Source organism: Megascapheus bottae, chromosome 10, assembly GCF_031878675.1.
Source record: "Megascapheus bottae isolate mThoBot1 chromosome 10, mThoBot2.hap1, whole genome shotgun sequence".
NCBI classification, from domain to species: Eukaryota; Metazoa; Chordata; class Mammalia; order Rodentia; family Geomyidae; genus Megascapheus; species Megascapheus bottae.
The window spans coordinates 18,608,412-18,624,685 of record NC_143518.1 but is presented as its reverse complement, the minus strand read 5'-3'; the positions used below and the strand labels follow the sequence as shown (position 1 = coordinate 18,624,685).

Below are 16,274 nucleotides of genomic sequence, written 5' to 3'. Positions count from 1 at the left end.
GAGATGGCTTTGGGCTGGGAGTAGCTTTGGGTGTGGCAGAAGCAACAACCTAAGCAAGCTCTTCTCAGTTACTAATATATGGATGGGAAGAAGCTACATATGAAAACAAGACACCCAGGCTATTCTAGATCAATCCACAGAACAGAAACAAAGTTAGCCCCCTGCCCAGAATGAATCTTATTGATCCATCCACTATGTGCCTTGCAATCCCATTCAATGTATCTATCAATAAATTCTCCAACACTCACTTTGATTCCTCCCCACCACCAGTCCCTTCTTTTCTATGCCTGCCCAGCATGTCCATCCATATGACCAGGCCCCAGCTTCTTTCTGAGTCCCCACTTGAACTTACACCCAGCACAACCCTCCCCTCTCCTGAAGAGAGGCCCCAGCACAACCTAAGAGAACCAGTTCTCTGGGGTCCTGTGGTCCATATTAGTCCAGTCTCTGAGCTTCCGCTATCATGACTCAGCCATGTGCCCACAGGGCTCCCCCCTTGGAGTGGACAGTGGAATCTGCAGAGGTAGGGGCCTAACCTCATCCTATGCAGTCAGTGCCCAGCGCAAGACTTGAAGCAAGAGAATGCTCACACGTGGTTTTTGAGATGCTAGAGACACTTACGTTGAAACAAAAGGAATTACTGGGGCTAACATGAATTCTCTTTTTATTTGGTTTTGTTTTTCTACTTCTTGACCTGGACAAGCATCTCAGTTATCTTTCTTGATGGGCTTACCAGTTCCACAAAGTACAAGATGAGCAACTACATAGGACTTCCTTCTGTATTGTGGAAGTGTACACAGTGTACAAATCAATGTATCATACTGCCATCTGGACAAGGCAGGTATGCCCCATCTCATTTGCCCTGGAGAGCATATGGCAGTGAGGACCCTCTCTGGCCTCTGATCCCCTTGGTCTAGTGTAACTCTGGAAATCCAAGCATCGCTCGACATGGTGACCATACATCAAGTAACCAGTGAGCAATCTTCAGTTCTAAATTTTCCCCCCAAAGCTCCAGTAGACTAGTCGTTTGCCACTTCTCTGTCGTGCAACTGCACCACAAGACAGACAAGGTAGAGTGCAGACACGTCAGCTCTTTCTCTTCTGTACATTTCTGCAGCACACTCAAGAGCACCGAGGCAGCACCTGTGCGGAGGGCCCTGAACACGTGGCAAGTGGGTACCTGAGACACTCACAGCCACACCCACCCTGCTACAGTCATGCTTGTGTGTCCAGATTGGAATCCAGATAGGCAGAAAGAGAGCGGGAACCAGGATCAGAGGCAAGGTTATGGCCCTGCGAAGACTAGAAGGTTTAAGACTAGAATGGAAGGTCAAAGAATGTCTAAATTGCTAACAGACGACTTGGAAGAAATGCTAGATCTGCAGTTTCCAATTTTCACGAGAAGGGCACAGTGCTTGGGACTCAGACCTGAGCAAGGAGGCACAAAGACTGGACAAACAGAGCCAGAAGTTTATTCACAGTAGAACAGTCCTAGTCTACAGTTCCAGAGTTTAAATCCAATGTCTTTTAAGAAAGGAGACTTTTAAAACTCATCAGACCAGCTGACAAGTAAAGTTCTTTATGAAACAAAACAATACACAAAAATAAGTCAGTCTTCTTTCACTCCCCACACCCATCCATCTCCCTTTAAAAAGAGATCATTAAGGCCAGACACACTAGCACACACTCAAACTGCAAACAAAACACCAAATACCAAACACTCAAGGAAACAACAGTCACCTAAAGATTTGGTACCAGGCCCTCCGGATTCTCGTCTTGATTAGTGAGATAAGAAGAGTTAACATTCCAATCGCTATGTCCTGCCAGTAAAAACTGGAGTCTTACAAAACCTCTTTCCTTTCTGACCGATTGGCCAGGGGGGATGATCAATTGCCAATCAGGAAGGAAGATGGTGGCTGAGGCAAACCATCACCAGACATCCTAAGATGCTAGATTGTGAAGTTGGACAGTTTATGCAGTTTGTATAATTCTTCATTTTACACAAATTAATCTACAAAGAAAGCAGAAAGGAATTTCAGGAACCCTTTTGTTTTGTTGGTTCCCTCTTCCCCACACACACTTTGGCAGTACTTAGGTTTGAACTCAGAAGTTTGCACGTGGTAGGTAGGTATTCTACTATCGAGTTACTCTCCAGCACCATTTGTTAGCTTGTTTTCTTGTTGTTGTTGTTTTTTCTCTGCCCTTGTTTAGTCTTACAGTTTTTCCTGGGCTGGCCTGGCCCACAGACCTACTTAATGCTTTCTGCCTAGCATGGCTGACATCTGTGTAGTGCATAGTTATTGGTTAAGATAGAAGGGTCTCACTAACTTTTTGTACAAGTTAGTCTCTAACCACTATCCTTCTGATTTCTACCCTCTCTCCTCCCCCAAGTAGCTAAGATATTAGCCACCACACCTGACTTTGGGGAATACATTTTTCTTTTTTTCTTGGTGGTCATGGGGCTTGAACTTGGGGCCTGGATGCTATCCTGAGCTCTTGTGGCTCAAGGCAAGCACTCTACCACTCTGAGCCACAGCACTACTTCCAGTTTTCTGGTGGTTAATTGGAGATAAGTGTCTCATGGATTTTCCTGCCTGGGATGGCTTTGAACCCTGATCCTAATATCTCAGCCTCCTAAGTAATTAGGACTGCAAAGGAGAGCCACTAGCACCCAGCAGGTGATATCTTTTGAAAAAAGGTGTCAACGAAGGATCTGGGCTCTAAGAGTTTTCTTTGTCATGGGTGGGCTAAATCCATTGTCCAGTCTATTGTTTATATTTAAAATGGAGAATAGTTTGTTTCCAAATGGTAGAATCCTTAAGCATCAGGCTTCCCTGTAAAAGATAGGCCTGGAAATTCAGGAAACTTGGGTCATTGAACCAATGTAGCTATAGGGACACTCCCCAGGGTGCTAGCCACATCTGTTTCTCTACCTCATTGAACAGACAATGTGTTCCCTTACATTTTGTGAAATAAATAATCCAAAATATAATGAAAAATCCAGGCACAGACAGTTGCTGGCATGAAAATGTGCTCTGTCTTTTAACTCAGGAAACTCACACTTACTTGTTCACTCCCAGGCTAAGAGGTGGAAGGGAGGGTGGGTGCTCTAGCTGGCTAGAGCAGGAGTTGCAGCCCTCCCCGCTGCCCTGTATATATTACAAGTGGCCACAATATGAATGGCCAAAGCCTTCAAATATCTATTTGATATCCTCATGGCACATTGGATGCCTCTTTATAAAAGCTCCAACAGCCCTTGACGGTCAGATCCCAGTCTCTATCACAGCCAATTACCCATCCCTATGGGACAAGAGGCTAAGAATTTAAAAATCCATTTTGTGATAAGGCTTATGATGGAATTTCTTTAAATAAGATGCCCATGAATTGATTTTCAATGGTTTAACTTACTCAATTTTTTTTTAAAAAAGGAGAACTTGTACACCAGTTTTCAGGGTCATATACAATAGAGCATCAGGACAATACATGTTATCTATTTGGCTTAGAATTATAAAGGTCACATCCGTTAAAAAAAAAAAAAAGGACCATCAGGATCAATAAATGTGGTCCAGTTGGCTTGGGTGCTATGATTCCCCTTGTATTGATGTGATGGCGTGGTAACCCCGTCTCTTGTGGAAGAATGAATCATGTTGCCTCCAGGATCATATGGCTAGATAGCAGAAGAACTGGGTGACCAGACTAAACTTGAACTTAATGGTTCCCATCTTTTGGACATCATGGGAAACTTGGGTTTAATTTCCCGATTTGCCTCCACTGTTAATAATATATGAATTTTGCTCAATCACATCTGAACAGGTTGACGAGATGACCATCCCACTCAAAAGCACAGGAGCCAACAGATGACTAGCCCTGTGGAGAAACTGAACAGTGATGAACCAAGGTCCTGCTCCCCAAAGGTTTTCATAGCTCATCCCTCGTGGGTACTGTGTCCAGAGAAGTTGGTGGCGGCAGAGCTTCTGTGTTCTTGGCATTGCTGTGGATGGGACCCTGTTTCCGGGACTTCCAGGAATGTGTCCTGTCCCAGTCAGTAGCTACCGTCTCATTGTCCCAGATGGTAGAGGTTTCTGTGTCACTGAGATACCCAGGTTGGCCTGTGTAGTGGGTAGGGTAAATGAGCAAAGGCTCTGCGGAAAAGGCTTTCAAGTCTCTGGATTCATAATACTCCTTGTACTCAGCTCTGAAAACAAGAATAAACAGACACATGAGAGGGTGAGAAGAAGGGTCAGAGCTCTGTAACTACTTGCATTCATTTCAGTGTTTTTTCTTTGTGTGACTTTATGAAGAATATTAGGCCGCAAATACAATAAAGGTTCCACTGAAAGATTCACATGAACAGTGAATCGAAAGAGGCCAGGATATTTCTGTGCATTTACATAGAAAAGTTAAATGAATGAATTTCAGGTTTTACTAGAAATGGTGAAAATTAATTTCTGTTGAACCATGATTATAAACACAATTGCTTTATAAATAATATTGGATTAAGAAATGAAGGTATCTGGGATCTGGACTGCAGCAGTGGGGTAAATGACATGTGAAGGGCTAAGGAATATGGCAGCTGGCTCCTTGTAAGTGTGAAATATGGGGACAACCTGGACTTCCCTCCTGTGCCTGTTATGTGATTTGGCCACACATAGTGCTTTGTCAGTCATTCCCAAGTATTAATTTCCCTTCAGTTTCAGAGAATAAGGGTGGGAACCTACTTGGTCTGCCTCACTCACTAATTTAGGAATCTCTGATTGAGCAGCAGTTTATGTGCAATAGGATACAGAGATGTGAGCACATTCCTCCCTTAAAAGTGTCATAGCCTACTGGAGAGACAAAACCATCTCCTGTCATTCTTTGCAATGAGTACGGCGTCCCCAGTAAGCTACAGGACTATGGAAGTTCAAGCCTCATAATGACCTGTGCAAGTGGCTGGGGCTCGCCCTCAACCTTCTGAACTTTTCCTACATCTTTGTGACTGCAAGAATCACAGTATTTCACAAAAATTTGGTCATGAGTCTTGTGTTCCTGGTCAGATTGAAAGCCTGACAAAGATGGCTAACCTGCCTAGTCAATGGTACACATGTGAGTTGAACTGGATCCAATGAAAAGACCTGGGCAAGGTTATAGAAATAAATGAACCAAGTCAAGCATAGTCCCAAGCAGAGTATGGTCCAAATACTGGGTATTAAAAAGGGCCATTAGGCAAGCCATTCACTATCTCTGCCTTATCTTGCCTGGCTATTAATAGGGTTATTCACTTGAGTCAATCTCTCCTGGTTATGTTATAGAAATCTCATTCAGGAAATGGGTACAACTTCAGAAAATATCGAGTTCTACTCCAGAAGCAATGTCATAAGCAGAGGGACATAAGCGTGACAGCAGAGGGAGACTCACACAGGATGCTTGTTGTACATGATTGGTAGAAACTCATCCACTGGCAGCATTTTCCCAAAGGGATTAGCTCCAACCAGCTTCTGTGCTCCTTCCAGAGAGATAACATAGCCCAGGGTCCAGTAGGAATAGTCAGCTTCAACCAGATTCACTACATTGGGCACTGCTTTCTCAGGCTCTTTCACTTGCATCCTCTTCCTACCAATGTAACTGTATAAGGAAATGGATAAAAGAGAAAAAATCCAATTTGAATATTAGACTGTTGATCAGTGTCTGAATGAAGCCCAGCTTTGATTTGTATAGACAACTTTAACACAAACACACACACACACACACACACACACACACACACACACACACACACGTAGTTTTTATTATCTTTAAGTAGTTGTACAAAGGAGTTACCATTCAACAAATAGCTTATAAGCGCAATGCATCTTGATCAATGTCTCCCCTTACGTTCTCCCTCATCCCTCCTAACCCACCCCTCCCCTCAATTTCTTATTTCACAGGGTATACATTGAATATTATGACCGCATTCCCCCTTCCTTTCTTTGTCTGTCCCCCTCCCTCACCTCCCCTTCTCCCCCACAGCTTTCGAGTGCCAGTTTCTTGGTATTCATTTTCTTGGGCTGTGAGTTCGTTTTTCTAAGGAATTAGAGCATTTGAATTCTCTTCTGCAAATATCGTATTTTGGTTAATACATTTGTGGACACTTGCATATGCATGTATATTGTACATTTATAAGTAAGTGCTAGCTTCCACGTAGGAGAGAAGACACGTGTCCTTTGTGTACATACAGCTTGTAAAGCTTAGACTGGCTATGTCTGATCGCACCACAGTTGCATTCCATTGCCAACCATGGTTATCACTCGTCATTGCCCTGACTCTATTTATCGACATTAGTTCATTTCCAGTTAGCCCTGCCCATGGACTGTCTTCAAGCCAGGAAGGGACATTGCAAAGACATTAAAGGATCTGTTGGATCATTTCCCAAAGATAGTATGGGATTTCCAGCTGTGTTTAGAGAGGGTTGAACGAGACACAGAAGGACAGATGTGGGAATCCTGAGCTTGTCTTCAAGTCTCCAGAGCTTCAGCACTGCATGTTTTCTGCACAGCTTTCCAAATGTTGGTGGCAAACAGAGGACAGAAAAGACCGTGGGAAAAAAGAGCAGTGATAGTAGAGGACTAAAGTCCACTCCCAAAGGCCTCCTTCTGGGGAGTGTGAAGCTGTAGAGCTTTCTTTTCTCGCTCACACTCATCTAGTTCTACCAATGACTCCTCTAGACCACTCTTATCTAGGAAAGGCACCCAGATCCACTCCCTCCCTCCTCCATGAACAACTTCAACCATACAGGATGCACTTTCTGCCATTCCTAGCTTCCAAGTCCATGCTAGCTCTGTGATCCATTACTTTTGTCCGCCGCTTGTTTAGTTTGAGCTTGACTAGAGTGAGTTGAGTTGACTGTTTTGTCCTATGTTGCCTCTTTCAACATTTAGAGGCTTTTCTCTGGTCAGGACATCCCAGAGCCTGCAGAATGCCTTGATGTCCAATGAGCAGTTCTTCTGAGGTTCATCAAATATGTGTCCTCTCAGCCACTGCCTCAGTCTTTTCAGATTAAGGAGTCGGAACTACCTAGAGTGTCAGGGAGTGGAAGGGGATTTGAAATGTGCTCGGGAGATTAAGGAATTAAATTTATAAGCTTTTTTATTGTAATGACTAAATTTAATTTTTAATGAACTACATATATTTTTTTCTTTCTGTGATGCTGAAGACTTGGTACCAAAAAGGATACCATTTCACTAATGATTAAAAAATACGAAAATATTTAATATGTTGAAACCATTAAAATAATATTAATAATGCTAGGATAAAATAAAGTGGATTAAATAAAGTGTATTATTAAGACTACTTTTACCTGTTTTTTTTTTACTTTTTTAGTGTAATTACCAAAAACCTCCAAACTTAACATATATGACTTGCTTTCTATTGCTATTGAAAAGCTCTTCCAGGATGATTCCAATAACTTATTTGTTCCCATTTACTACTTCTTTCTTCTGGAAAGATTTATTGTACCAATTATGGATAATTATTAACTTGTATGCTTTGAGTTTAAGTAATATTTGTTTATCCTTTTAGAGATAGGTAAGCACTGAAACTTTTAAAGAGTACACAATGAGTGTAAATGGAATATGTTAGCTAGATCAAGCTATGAAATTTAGAATACTTCCACCCCATATCTTCAGTGGGACAACCACTATTGCTTCTTGCATCTGAGAAGTACACCAATCAGACTCCATCTTTATAGACTTCCATGATTACTTGTGTCACATGGGCATAACAAGGCATTCGGCCTCCATGCCTGGGAGGCCTCGAGCCTAGGTTGCAGAGCAGCAATTCTGGAGGATGAGGAAGCACAGCCAGCTCAAGGGGCTGCCCAGAGTACCACAAGGAATCACATGGCAGGGCTGGGGTCACTTTTTTTAAAATACTGATTTGGATGTCAATTTCTTAGGCCTTAAGTTTCTTTTCAAGGTCAGAGCAGCAGATTTTCTGACATAACAACTATCCCTTCTGGGTCTATTGTTAAGTTTCCCTCTGGGGAGGGGAGGGGCAGGTGAAGCTGGGCTGCTGCCACTGCTCCAGAAGAACTGCTCTGACTTAGTGAAATTGCCTTTGACACACAGCTGGGGAGTGAAGAAAAATGCTCAGAATTCTGTGCTTCCTTAGAGGGAGCTAGAAGGAAAATGTTTTGTTTTCAGAATAAAGAGGGACAAAGAAGAGAAAAAGAGGGAAAAGAAAATAAGGAGAAAAGAGAAGGAAGTGAAGGAGGGGGAAAGGAAGAAAGGAAGGAAAGACAAGAAAGAAAGAAAGACAAGAAAGAAAGAAAGAAAGAAAGAAAGAAAGAAAGAAAGAAGAAAGAAAGATGAGGAAGGAAGGATACAAGAAACAAAAGAGGAAGGAAAGAAGGAAGGAAGGAAGGAAGGAAGGAAGGAAGGAAGGAAGGAGAGGGAAAGGCAAGGAAGAGGTGAAGGAAGGAAGAAAAATAAAAAAGGAAAAATGGGGAGAGAACGAGGGAAGGAGTGACATTGTCCTAAAAGAAATGTACTTTTTTGGTCCATCGTGGAGCTTGACCTAGAGGCCTGTATGCTGTCCCTGCTTCCAGCTTTCAAGTAGTTAAATGGAGGTAATTGTCTCACAGACTTTCCTGCCCAAGTTGGCTTTTCCTGCCCAAGTTGGCTTTGAACTTTGATCCTCATATCTCAGCCTTCTTGAGTAGCTAGGGTTACAGACGTGAACTAGTGTCTGGCTTTCTTGTGATTATTTTCCTTTTGTGTCTAGAAACATTTTGGGTGAGAAACAGGTAAGTGGAAGGAAACTTGAGCTATATCGCCTACCAGCTAGCGAAATGGAGATTTTTGTCCCTGGGAAAGACAGAATGTCTTTGAAATGCTTGCTGTCTTCTAGTCACTCACATGAGTTCCCAGTCCAGCTGAGCACGGTCAATGTCATCCATCAGTTTCATCAGCTTCTTCTTAAACTGATGCTCAAAGCGCACATCATCTTCGATGACAAGAGTCTTCTCCAGTTCTTGATCAATTACCTGCAAATGTCAACAGTAGGGAAATACCCTCTGAAAAGTTTGATAGCCATTTTTTTCACTTTTAAAAATTGTTATTATTGTTCACAAAGGTGAGAATCATTATTACTAAGTAGGTAAATATTTGGAACTCAGGAACACAATTGCACAGCTCATAAGTGGAATCTAAGTAAGCACTCATTTGATAGTAGAATGGATAAACTGCGGTATATTTACAACACTGAGAATGCAAGATCTATAGCTAAACCAAAGTTTGAGGTGAGGCATTGATTGTTCTAAATATAATACTGAGAACGTGCAAAACATCATCTGTAGAGAAGAAAGTCCAAAAATAGGCAAACCATTTTAGAGATCAGGACGATTAACTTTGAAAAAATGACTAGAAGGAAACTCAGAGAGGGGCATTTAGGTTGCCGGTTAGCCGTTTCTTGATCCAGATGTTGATTAACATGGGTGTGATATTGTGTGATATTTGTTTGTGCTGTGTCTTATGATCTATCAGTTGATCATTCCATCAATCTTCTATTTCATTTAAATGTAAGTCAGGCATAAACCCAGATTAGTAAGTACAAGAAGATATTCAAAGGTCTTTCAGGAGGTTTTCTTTTCTTGTGGAAACTTCCTTATTCAGGAATCCCATTTCCAATAAAACTGCCATCAAGGTTTTGTTCTGTAAGACATGGATGGGGTGGAGCCTGGTGCCAGTAGCTCGTGCTACTCAATGGCTCCTAGCTTAGATCTGAGGATTGTGGTTCAAAGCTAGCCCAGGCACTAAAGTCTGTGAGACTCTTGTCTCCAATTAAAGACCAGAAAACTGAAAGTGGCTCCTTGGCTCAAGTGGTAGAGAGCTAGTCTTGAGCTGAAGAGCTCAGGGACACTGCCCAGGCCCAGAGTTCAAGCCCCAAGGCCAAAAACAAAACAAAACAAAAAAAAAAGACATGGGGTGGATTTCTCTGTTTCATGTTACCTGGACAAGGTACCGCATAATTTTAGCATAAGGTGATACGAGGTGCTGCTGTTGAAGATGTCAATGAGGCAACACAAGTGAGGTTCCTAAGGCACAGATATTGCCTCTGTCACCATCCCAAGTAGCACCAAGGCTGCCCTCCTTGTCCCTTAGCTGCTAGCTTGAGGGTGACACAGGCAGAAGAAATTGTCAAGTATATTTCCAGAACAGTCACGGGCATCTGGTCTTCATTCACCTGCGACGTCCCACTCTGCTTTCTCTTCATTAAAAAACTTCCCTCTAAAGAAAACACAGATTACCTCTTTCCAGATGGAGTAGTGGCTGAGGAAGCAGCCAATTTCCCCCCTGGTTAAAGGCCTGGAGGAGTAGGGATCTCGATAGCCTGGCAGCATTTCAATATTCAAGGCTTTCAGCTGGCTTGTGTTGAGTGCCCTGCATGACAGAGAGAGAAGGTCTGGTGTTAAGCAAGTCAAGGTGCCGTCATGACAGAGGAGAGAGGTGGAAGGAAAAAGATTCTCTCTTCCCCCCCCCCACTCTCTCTCTCTCTGCCATGGTTCTATGGCTAACGTGATAGTAGCATTATGGGCTTTGCAAATACAAGATGGCGTCTTTTATTCTTCCACAGACCCCTGCTGCCTTTTAGCCACTGGAAGGAACAAGGTAGATGTAGATTCTCCAAGGTGCCAGTCCTGAGGAAACAGTCCTTGTTCAAGTACACTGGCAGCCCCCTGAGAAGCTATATTGTCAGAATCTGGCTTTCGTTTCTTGGGGTTCAGTGTCTATAAACAACTTTATCTTATTGTCTTTGTCAAGGAACATTAGTAGCCACTGTTTAACACTGTTTGGCATTAAGGGCCAAAGCTAATGAGAATATGGTCAAACTTTAAGGGAAAAACAAGAGGGGAATGACTTGAAAAACACCAACATATTCTTTTTTAAACTAAGGTATAGCACGGAAATGGATGTGTTGTAAGAATCTGTTTCTTGGAATAGTTCAGAGTGCCAAATTAAAGGGCAAAGCAAGTCAAGACTAACAAAATAGGAATGGCAGCAAAGCCTCCTGAAGGTATTCTATCAGGTTCCCTGTATTATTTTTTTTACAGCCCCACCTCCAGGAACTGCTCAGCCAGGGTGATCAGCCTGGCTGCAGGCATCTCACCCAGGAGGACACTGCCACCCTGATATCCTTCTCCTGTTCGTTTTCCTCACACCAGGGAAGATGGAGATACCCACACTGTTACAGGAAGGGGCCAAGCATGTCCACTGGGCATCTTGAGTTTAATAACCAAAGATCACTGGACAGAGCCTCATTCCAAGGTGGACCTAAGTTTAAGGCTACTACTGGGGTCTGTCCTGTAATGACGAGGGATGTGGATGCTCACCCAGAACCCACCATCTGCTCGGTCCCTCCCACTCCAACCCATGTACCAGAGGACGACCTTACTCACTTCCCATCCACCGCCTCCACGATCTTGACCTGGATCTCCTGCTCATACAGTGTACGCAGCATCCGGTCCCGTCTGTCCTTCCTGCGTTTCAGGTTGATCATGAAAATCTAAGGCAGGAAGCCAAGGAGGGAGGAAAACACAAGGCACCGGAGTCTTATTCTAGGCAGTGTGAAAAGCTGAGTGAATCTCAAGATCAAAGTTATTGGTTAGCTGAGGATGAGAAATGAGAGGGAAAACCATGGTGAGAGCGGGTACTGGTTTATGTTCCATAGCAGGCTTCACGGAGAACAAATCGTAGCAACCTACCCCTACTTGTGTTACTCTGATACACACGGATAAAGGTGTTCTCCCTACTCTTGACAAAGTTCAGAAAGTTATTCATCAAGAAGGTGAAGGTAAACTAAACATGCAGCACTAAGAGGAAGCAGACAATTGCCAAATGGTGTGTGTATGTGTGTGTGTGTGTGTGTGTGTGTGTGTGTGTGTGTGTGTACAAGTGCACATGCATGCATGCACCAGGGCATAGCCTTTATCCCTTATAATTTTTTCCCTTAATGCTGGAGCTCTACCTATTGAAGATAAAGGTCTCATGGACTTTCCTGCCTGAGTTGGCATCGAACTGCAATCCTCAGATCTCCACCTCCTTAGTAGCTAGCAGTACCCTGCTCAAGTGATTAATTTTTTTCCTCAAAAATTGAGGTTTATGGGCTGGGAGTTTGGCCTAGTGGTAGAGTACTTGCCTAGCATGCATGAAGACCTGGGTTTGATTCCTCGATACCACATACATAGCAAAAAGCTGGAAGGTGTGCTGAGGTTCAAGTGGTAGAGCTCTAGCCTTGAGAAAGTCCAAGGACAGTGCTCAGGCCCTGAGCTCAAACCCAGGACTGGCAAAACATGTTGAGGTTTTTTTTTTTCTTTTCCTTTCTTCCATTTCTGGGGTTTGAACTCAGGGCTTTGTACTTTCTGTTTACTTGTTCAGCTTGCTTTTTTGGTTGGTCATTTATCACTTGAGTCATACTTCCAGTCTAGATTTTTGCAAGGGTTTATTTCTTCTATTTTTGGAGACGGAGACTCAGAGACTTTTCTGCTAGTCAAGGCTTTGACTTTTGATCATTTGGACAATCTCTCCTGAGTAGCTAAAATTACAGGTAGCATAAGCTGCCACCAGAAGTGACTTCATTTTGTTTTGCTTTTTGTGTTATTACCAGGGCTTGAACTCAGGGCCTTGAGCTATTGTTTGATTTTCTTGCTCACAGCTGGTATTGTACTGTTTGAGCCATGCCTTTAGTACAGTACTGTACTATTGTACAGTATTATAATACAATATATTATACAGTATTATACAATATTACAGTATAGTATATTATATTACAGATAAAAGTAAAGGCACTTAAAAATAAGACAAATCCCAAGTGTTTTTTTTTCACTTCCAGAGTTTCCAAAGCTTTCCACTTTAGTAACTTCTTTGCTAGAATTCCTTAACTCCTTTAGAGAGACAAGAGAAAGAGGTGAGATAAATGATCCTTGCTCTCGGAGATAACTCTTTGGTAGAGCAGAAAGAAATGAAAGACATAATGTTATCATCATGTAATTGTAGTTCAGTAGAAAATCCTGTAGAAGGAACAACTAACTGGTCCATGAAGTAAGGAAGAACATGAATTCAGATTTTCCCTTGAGGGCCTGGTCCACACAAAAAGAAGACTCTAATGACATTGCCCATTCATAAAGAAATGGAAAGCCTTGGAAAAAATCAGATTAAGTGAAGTAAGCCAGACCCAAAGGAACATAGGCTCCATGGTTTTCCTTATTTATGATAATTAGTATATATCTAGGACTCTGCTAGCAGAGGATCACAATAGCTCAAAGGCTATGTACATATGATCATACCAGATGAGACTAAACAAAATAAACTTGAGGATATGGAAACAAGAGGGTTTCTTTGTGATTGTTGTTCTCAATGTACTATGTGCAGTTATTTCTTTTCTCCTTTTCCCCCTTATGGTTAATCTCATGTGGTTACTGTATCTGACATTGTTACCTGGTGTCTTGTATATTCATTTATTTGTTTATTTGAAATAGGGAGAGAAGGGGAAAAACAAGATGATTGGGATTGGGAGGGAGAGGGGGACAAAAACATGAGAGGGGGTATTGAGAAGTAATGCTCCCATTACCTGACGAATGTAACTGTAACCCTTCTATACATTACCCTGACAATAAAATGAAAAACATTTTTTAAAAAAGAAGACAGCCCTAAGGAGCTGCAGAAGATGAGGCTATCCTGCCTAGTCCAGGACTGAGGACCCTCACAAGTACTTACTGAGCCTCTGGAATGCTATCTTGGCGAATCAGTGTTTCAATAAGGTTCTCTTATAAGCTTCAGTAAACTGGCTTCAGACATTACAAAGTTCTCCAAGACTGGGAGACTTTAAGTGCCAGCAAAAAGTGACTGATGGTCTATAGCGTGAAGAAGGAAAAACCTATAGGAAAAGTCAGCAAGCACTGCCTCTCTCCTTTAAGGAAGACATTTACAGTTTCTCACTTCAGTTCTCTCATCTGTAAAAGGACAGTTAAACTCATCTTTCAAGTTCAATATAGGTGTGTGTGTGTGTGTGTGTGTGTGTGTGTGTGTGTGTGAGAGAGAGAGAGAGAGAGAGAGAGAGAGAGAGAGAGAGAGAGAGAGAGAGAGAGAGAGAGAGAGAGGGAGAGAGAGAGAGAGACATTGAGAGAGAAAGAGAGAGAAAGAGAGAGAGAGAGAAATACGGAATACTCATTACTAGCCTGGAGTTCAGACTATACTGCAGTCAGCGTTGGTTCAGTGGTCATTTTAAACATCGTAAGAAATATGTGTTGTAGTAGGATCAAGAGCTACATGAACTAAAATGTCAGTCCCCCCCTTGCAAAACCATCTCACTTCCGTTCATTTATAAAGCCCTGGAAGAAACTGGGGGGTGGAAGACATGTTTGGAGCTGATCTTTCTGCTATAGGGAAAAGCAGGTTAAGTATAGCAAGATCTCATTGCCTCTTTTGTTTAGTTAACTAAGTGATAACTGTGGTTTTTGTTTTTTGTTTTTTTTTTTTTTTTGGTCCATCATGGGGCTTGAACTCAGGGCCTGGGAACTGTCCCTGACTTCTTTTTGCTCAAAGCTGGCATTCTACTTTGAGCCACAGCTCCACTTCCAGTTGATAAGAGTCTCAACTGACTTTCTTGCTGTGGCTGGCTTTAAATCTTGATTATCAGATCTCAGCCTCCTGCGTAGCTAGGATTACAGGCATGAGCCATCAGTGTCTAGTTTAATAAAACAATTGTTTTAAATTCTGTGGTGACTCTATTTGTGGTGACTTTTTTCTTGGCACTTTATAATGTAATGAGTTATTCTTTGGAGTCTCTCCACTTAGGATCCTCCTGTCGTGGGCCTGTTACACTCCGCGTTTGTCTCTCTCCATCATCTTACAGATGTGGAGTGCTTAAATGCGGAGCCACCTGGGGTCACTCCAGGATAACAAAACAAAACAAAGTAAAACAGGAGCAAAACAAATCCCCAAACGTCCCCTCAAACCAGAGACCTCCAATCTGGGAGGCTTTTAGTAAATAACAGTTCCGTTAGGACAAGGGCAATAAAATCATGAGCCACGAAGGAAAAACACAGACAGCACAGCTCGCTCATACCCAGTGAACAGTAAACAGAGAAAGGAGCTGTGGAGCCAAATGCAGCCCAGACACCTCCAACGAGGTCACAGGGCTGGGAGGACTGAAAGGGCCTCTGAAAGCCCTTTTCCACTGTCTCATGTCTGTGCCAGAAAAAGACTGAGCAAAGCAGAGTCCCTGAGCCCGTCGTTTTCGAAAGCTGGCTTTTTCCAGCAGGATTATGGGAGTGACTCCGGTTTTTGTCTCCATTTATTTGCTCTGCTTTGGTCCTTGTAGAAATGTAATTTTAGGAAGAAGGTGGGTATATGCAGAAGGACACATGGGTCCGTTTTGCTTGGAGAACTGGAAAGCTACAGGAAAGGAGAGCGACAGCACTATTCTGAGTTCCATCGGCCCCTCCCAAGCCTGTATTTTGTGCACGTCCATGAGAATTACAGGTATCTTTTCCTTCCATTAAGCAGTGGTAATGAGCACCAACCACAGTGGACTGTTGCATGTCCAACGTCCAGAGAGAAATGTGTCTCACTGTGTGGACTTCTGAGGGGCTGTGCTCACCTCTAGACCACAAGGAAGGAGTCAGTGATGTGGAGCTGTAGTCATGGTCCTGCAGGCTCTGGGGTATAACACTTTTTCATATGTCTGCTTCCTCAGTCTTCCTTTGTTTTCCTCCCTCCCTCTTTCCTTTCCTTCCATTTTCTCCCTTTGTCTTTGTGTGTGCTTGTTTCCGTGGTTCGACAGCGCCCAGGCCAATGCTTCCCTAGAGAGCTGCATTCTGGGTTGTGCTTCACTTTGATACAATGAAAACTATGGAGTAAATTTGATCTTCAGAACAAGCTATTATGAAGCTCTTGCCTGTTCAAAGCAGATTTTTTTAACACATTTCTTTTTCTCTCTTCCTTTGTCCTCTTCTAACCTTTCTCTCTCTCTTTCTCGCTCTCTTTTTAATGGAAGTTCAACAGAAGAAAAAGCCAATGTGCTCCAACTAGAGAACAACACACAACTTCTTTCCCTTTCTCTTGAACCTCAATTCAGTTAGATAAAGCCAGGCACATTCACTTTCCCTAGGAAAGACTTTCTTTTTCCTGATGCAACGATTAACTCTCAGGTCCAGGTCCCTCCCCTTCAAAGATAAGAATAGAGGCAAAGCAAATAAGTACTTTTCTCAAGACCCCATAGCCTTTCCAGCAGCCAGGTCATTGTTGCTGGCTTTCAGT

At 42.7% G+C, this 16,274-nt stretch overlaps 1 protein-coding gene across 1 annotated transcript in view; it reads right to left on the bottom strand.

Moving 5' to 3' along the window:
- Positions 1-1,456: 1,456 nt before the first annotated feature.
- The window catches only part of Colgalt2 (collagen beta(1-O)galactosyltransferase 2), an 81,357-nt gene continuing 66,539 nt past the window's right edge, over positions 1,457-16,274 (bottom strand). The window contains exons 8-12 of the mRNA XM_090340258.1: positions 11,414-11,520; positions 10,265-10,397; positions 8,874-9,001; positions 5,398-5,604; positions 1,457-4,195 (exon numbers count right to left, since the gene is read on the bottom strand). Of these exons, the coding sequence (XP_090196384.1) occupies positions 3,919-4,195; positions 5,398-5,604; positions 8,874-9,001; positions 10,265-10,397; positions 11,414-11,520 (852 nt within the window). The 3' untranslated portion in view covers positions 1,457-3,918. The remainder of the gene's footprint in view (positions 4,196-5,397; positions 5,605-8,873; positions 9,002-10,264; positions 10,398-11,413; positions 11,521-16,274) is intronic.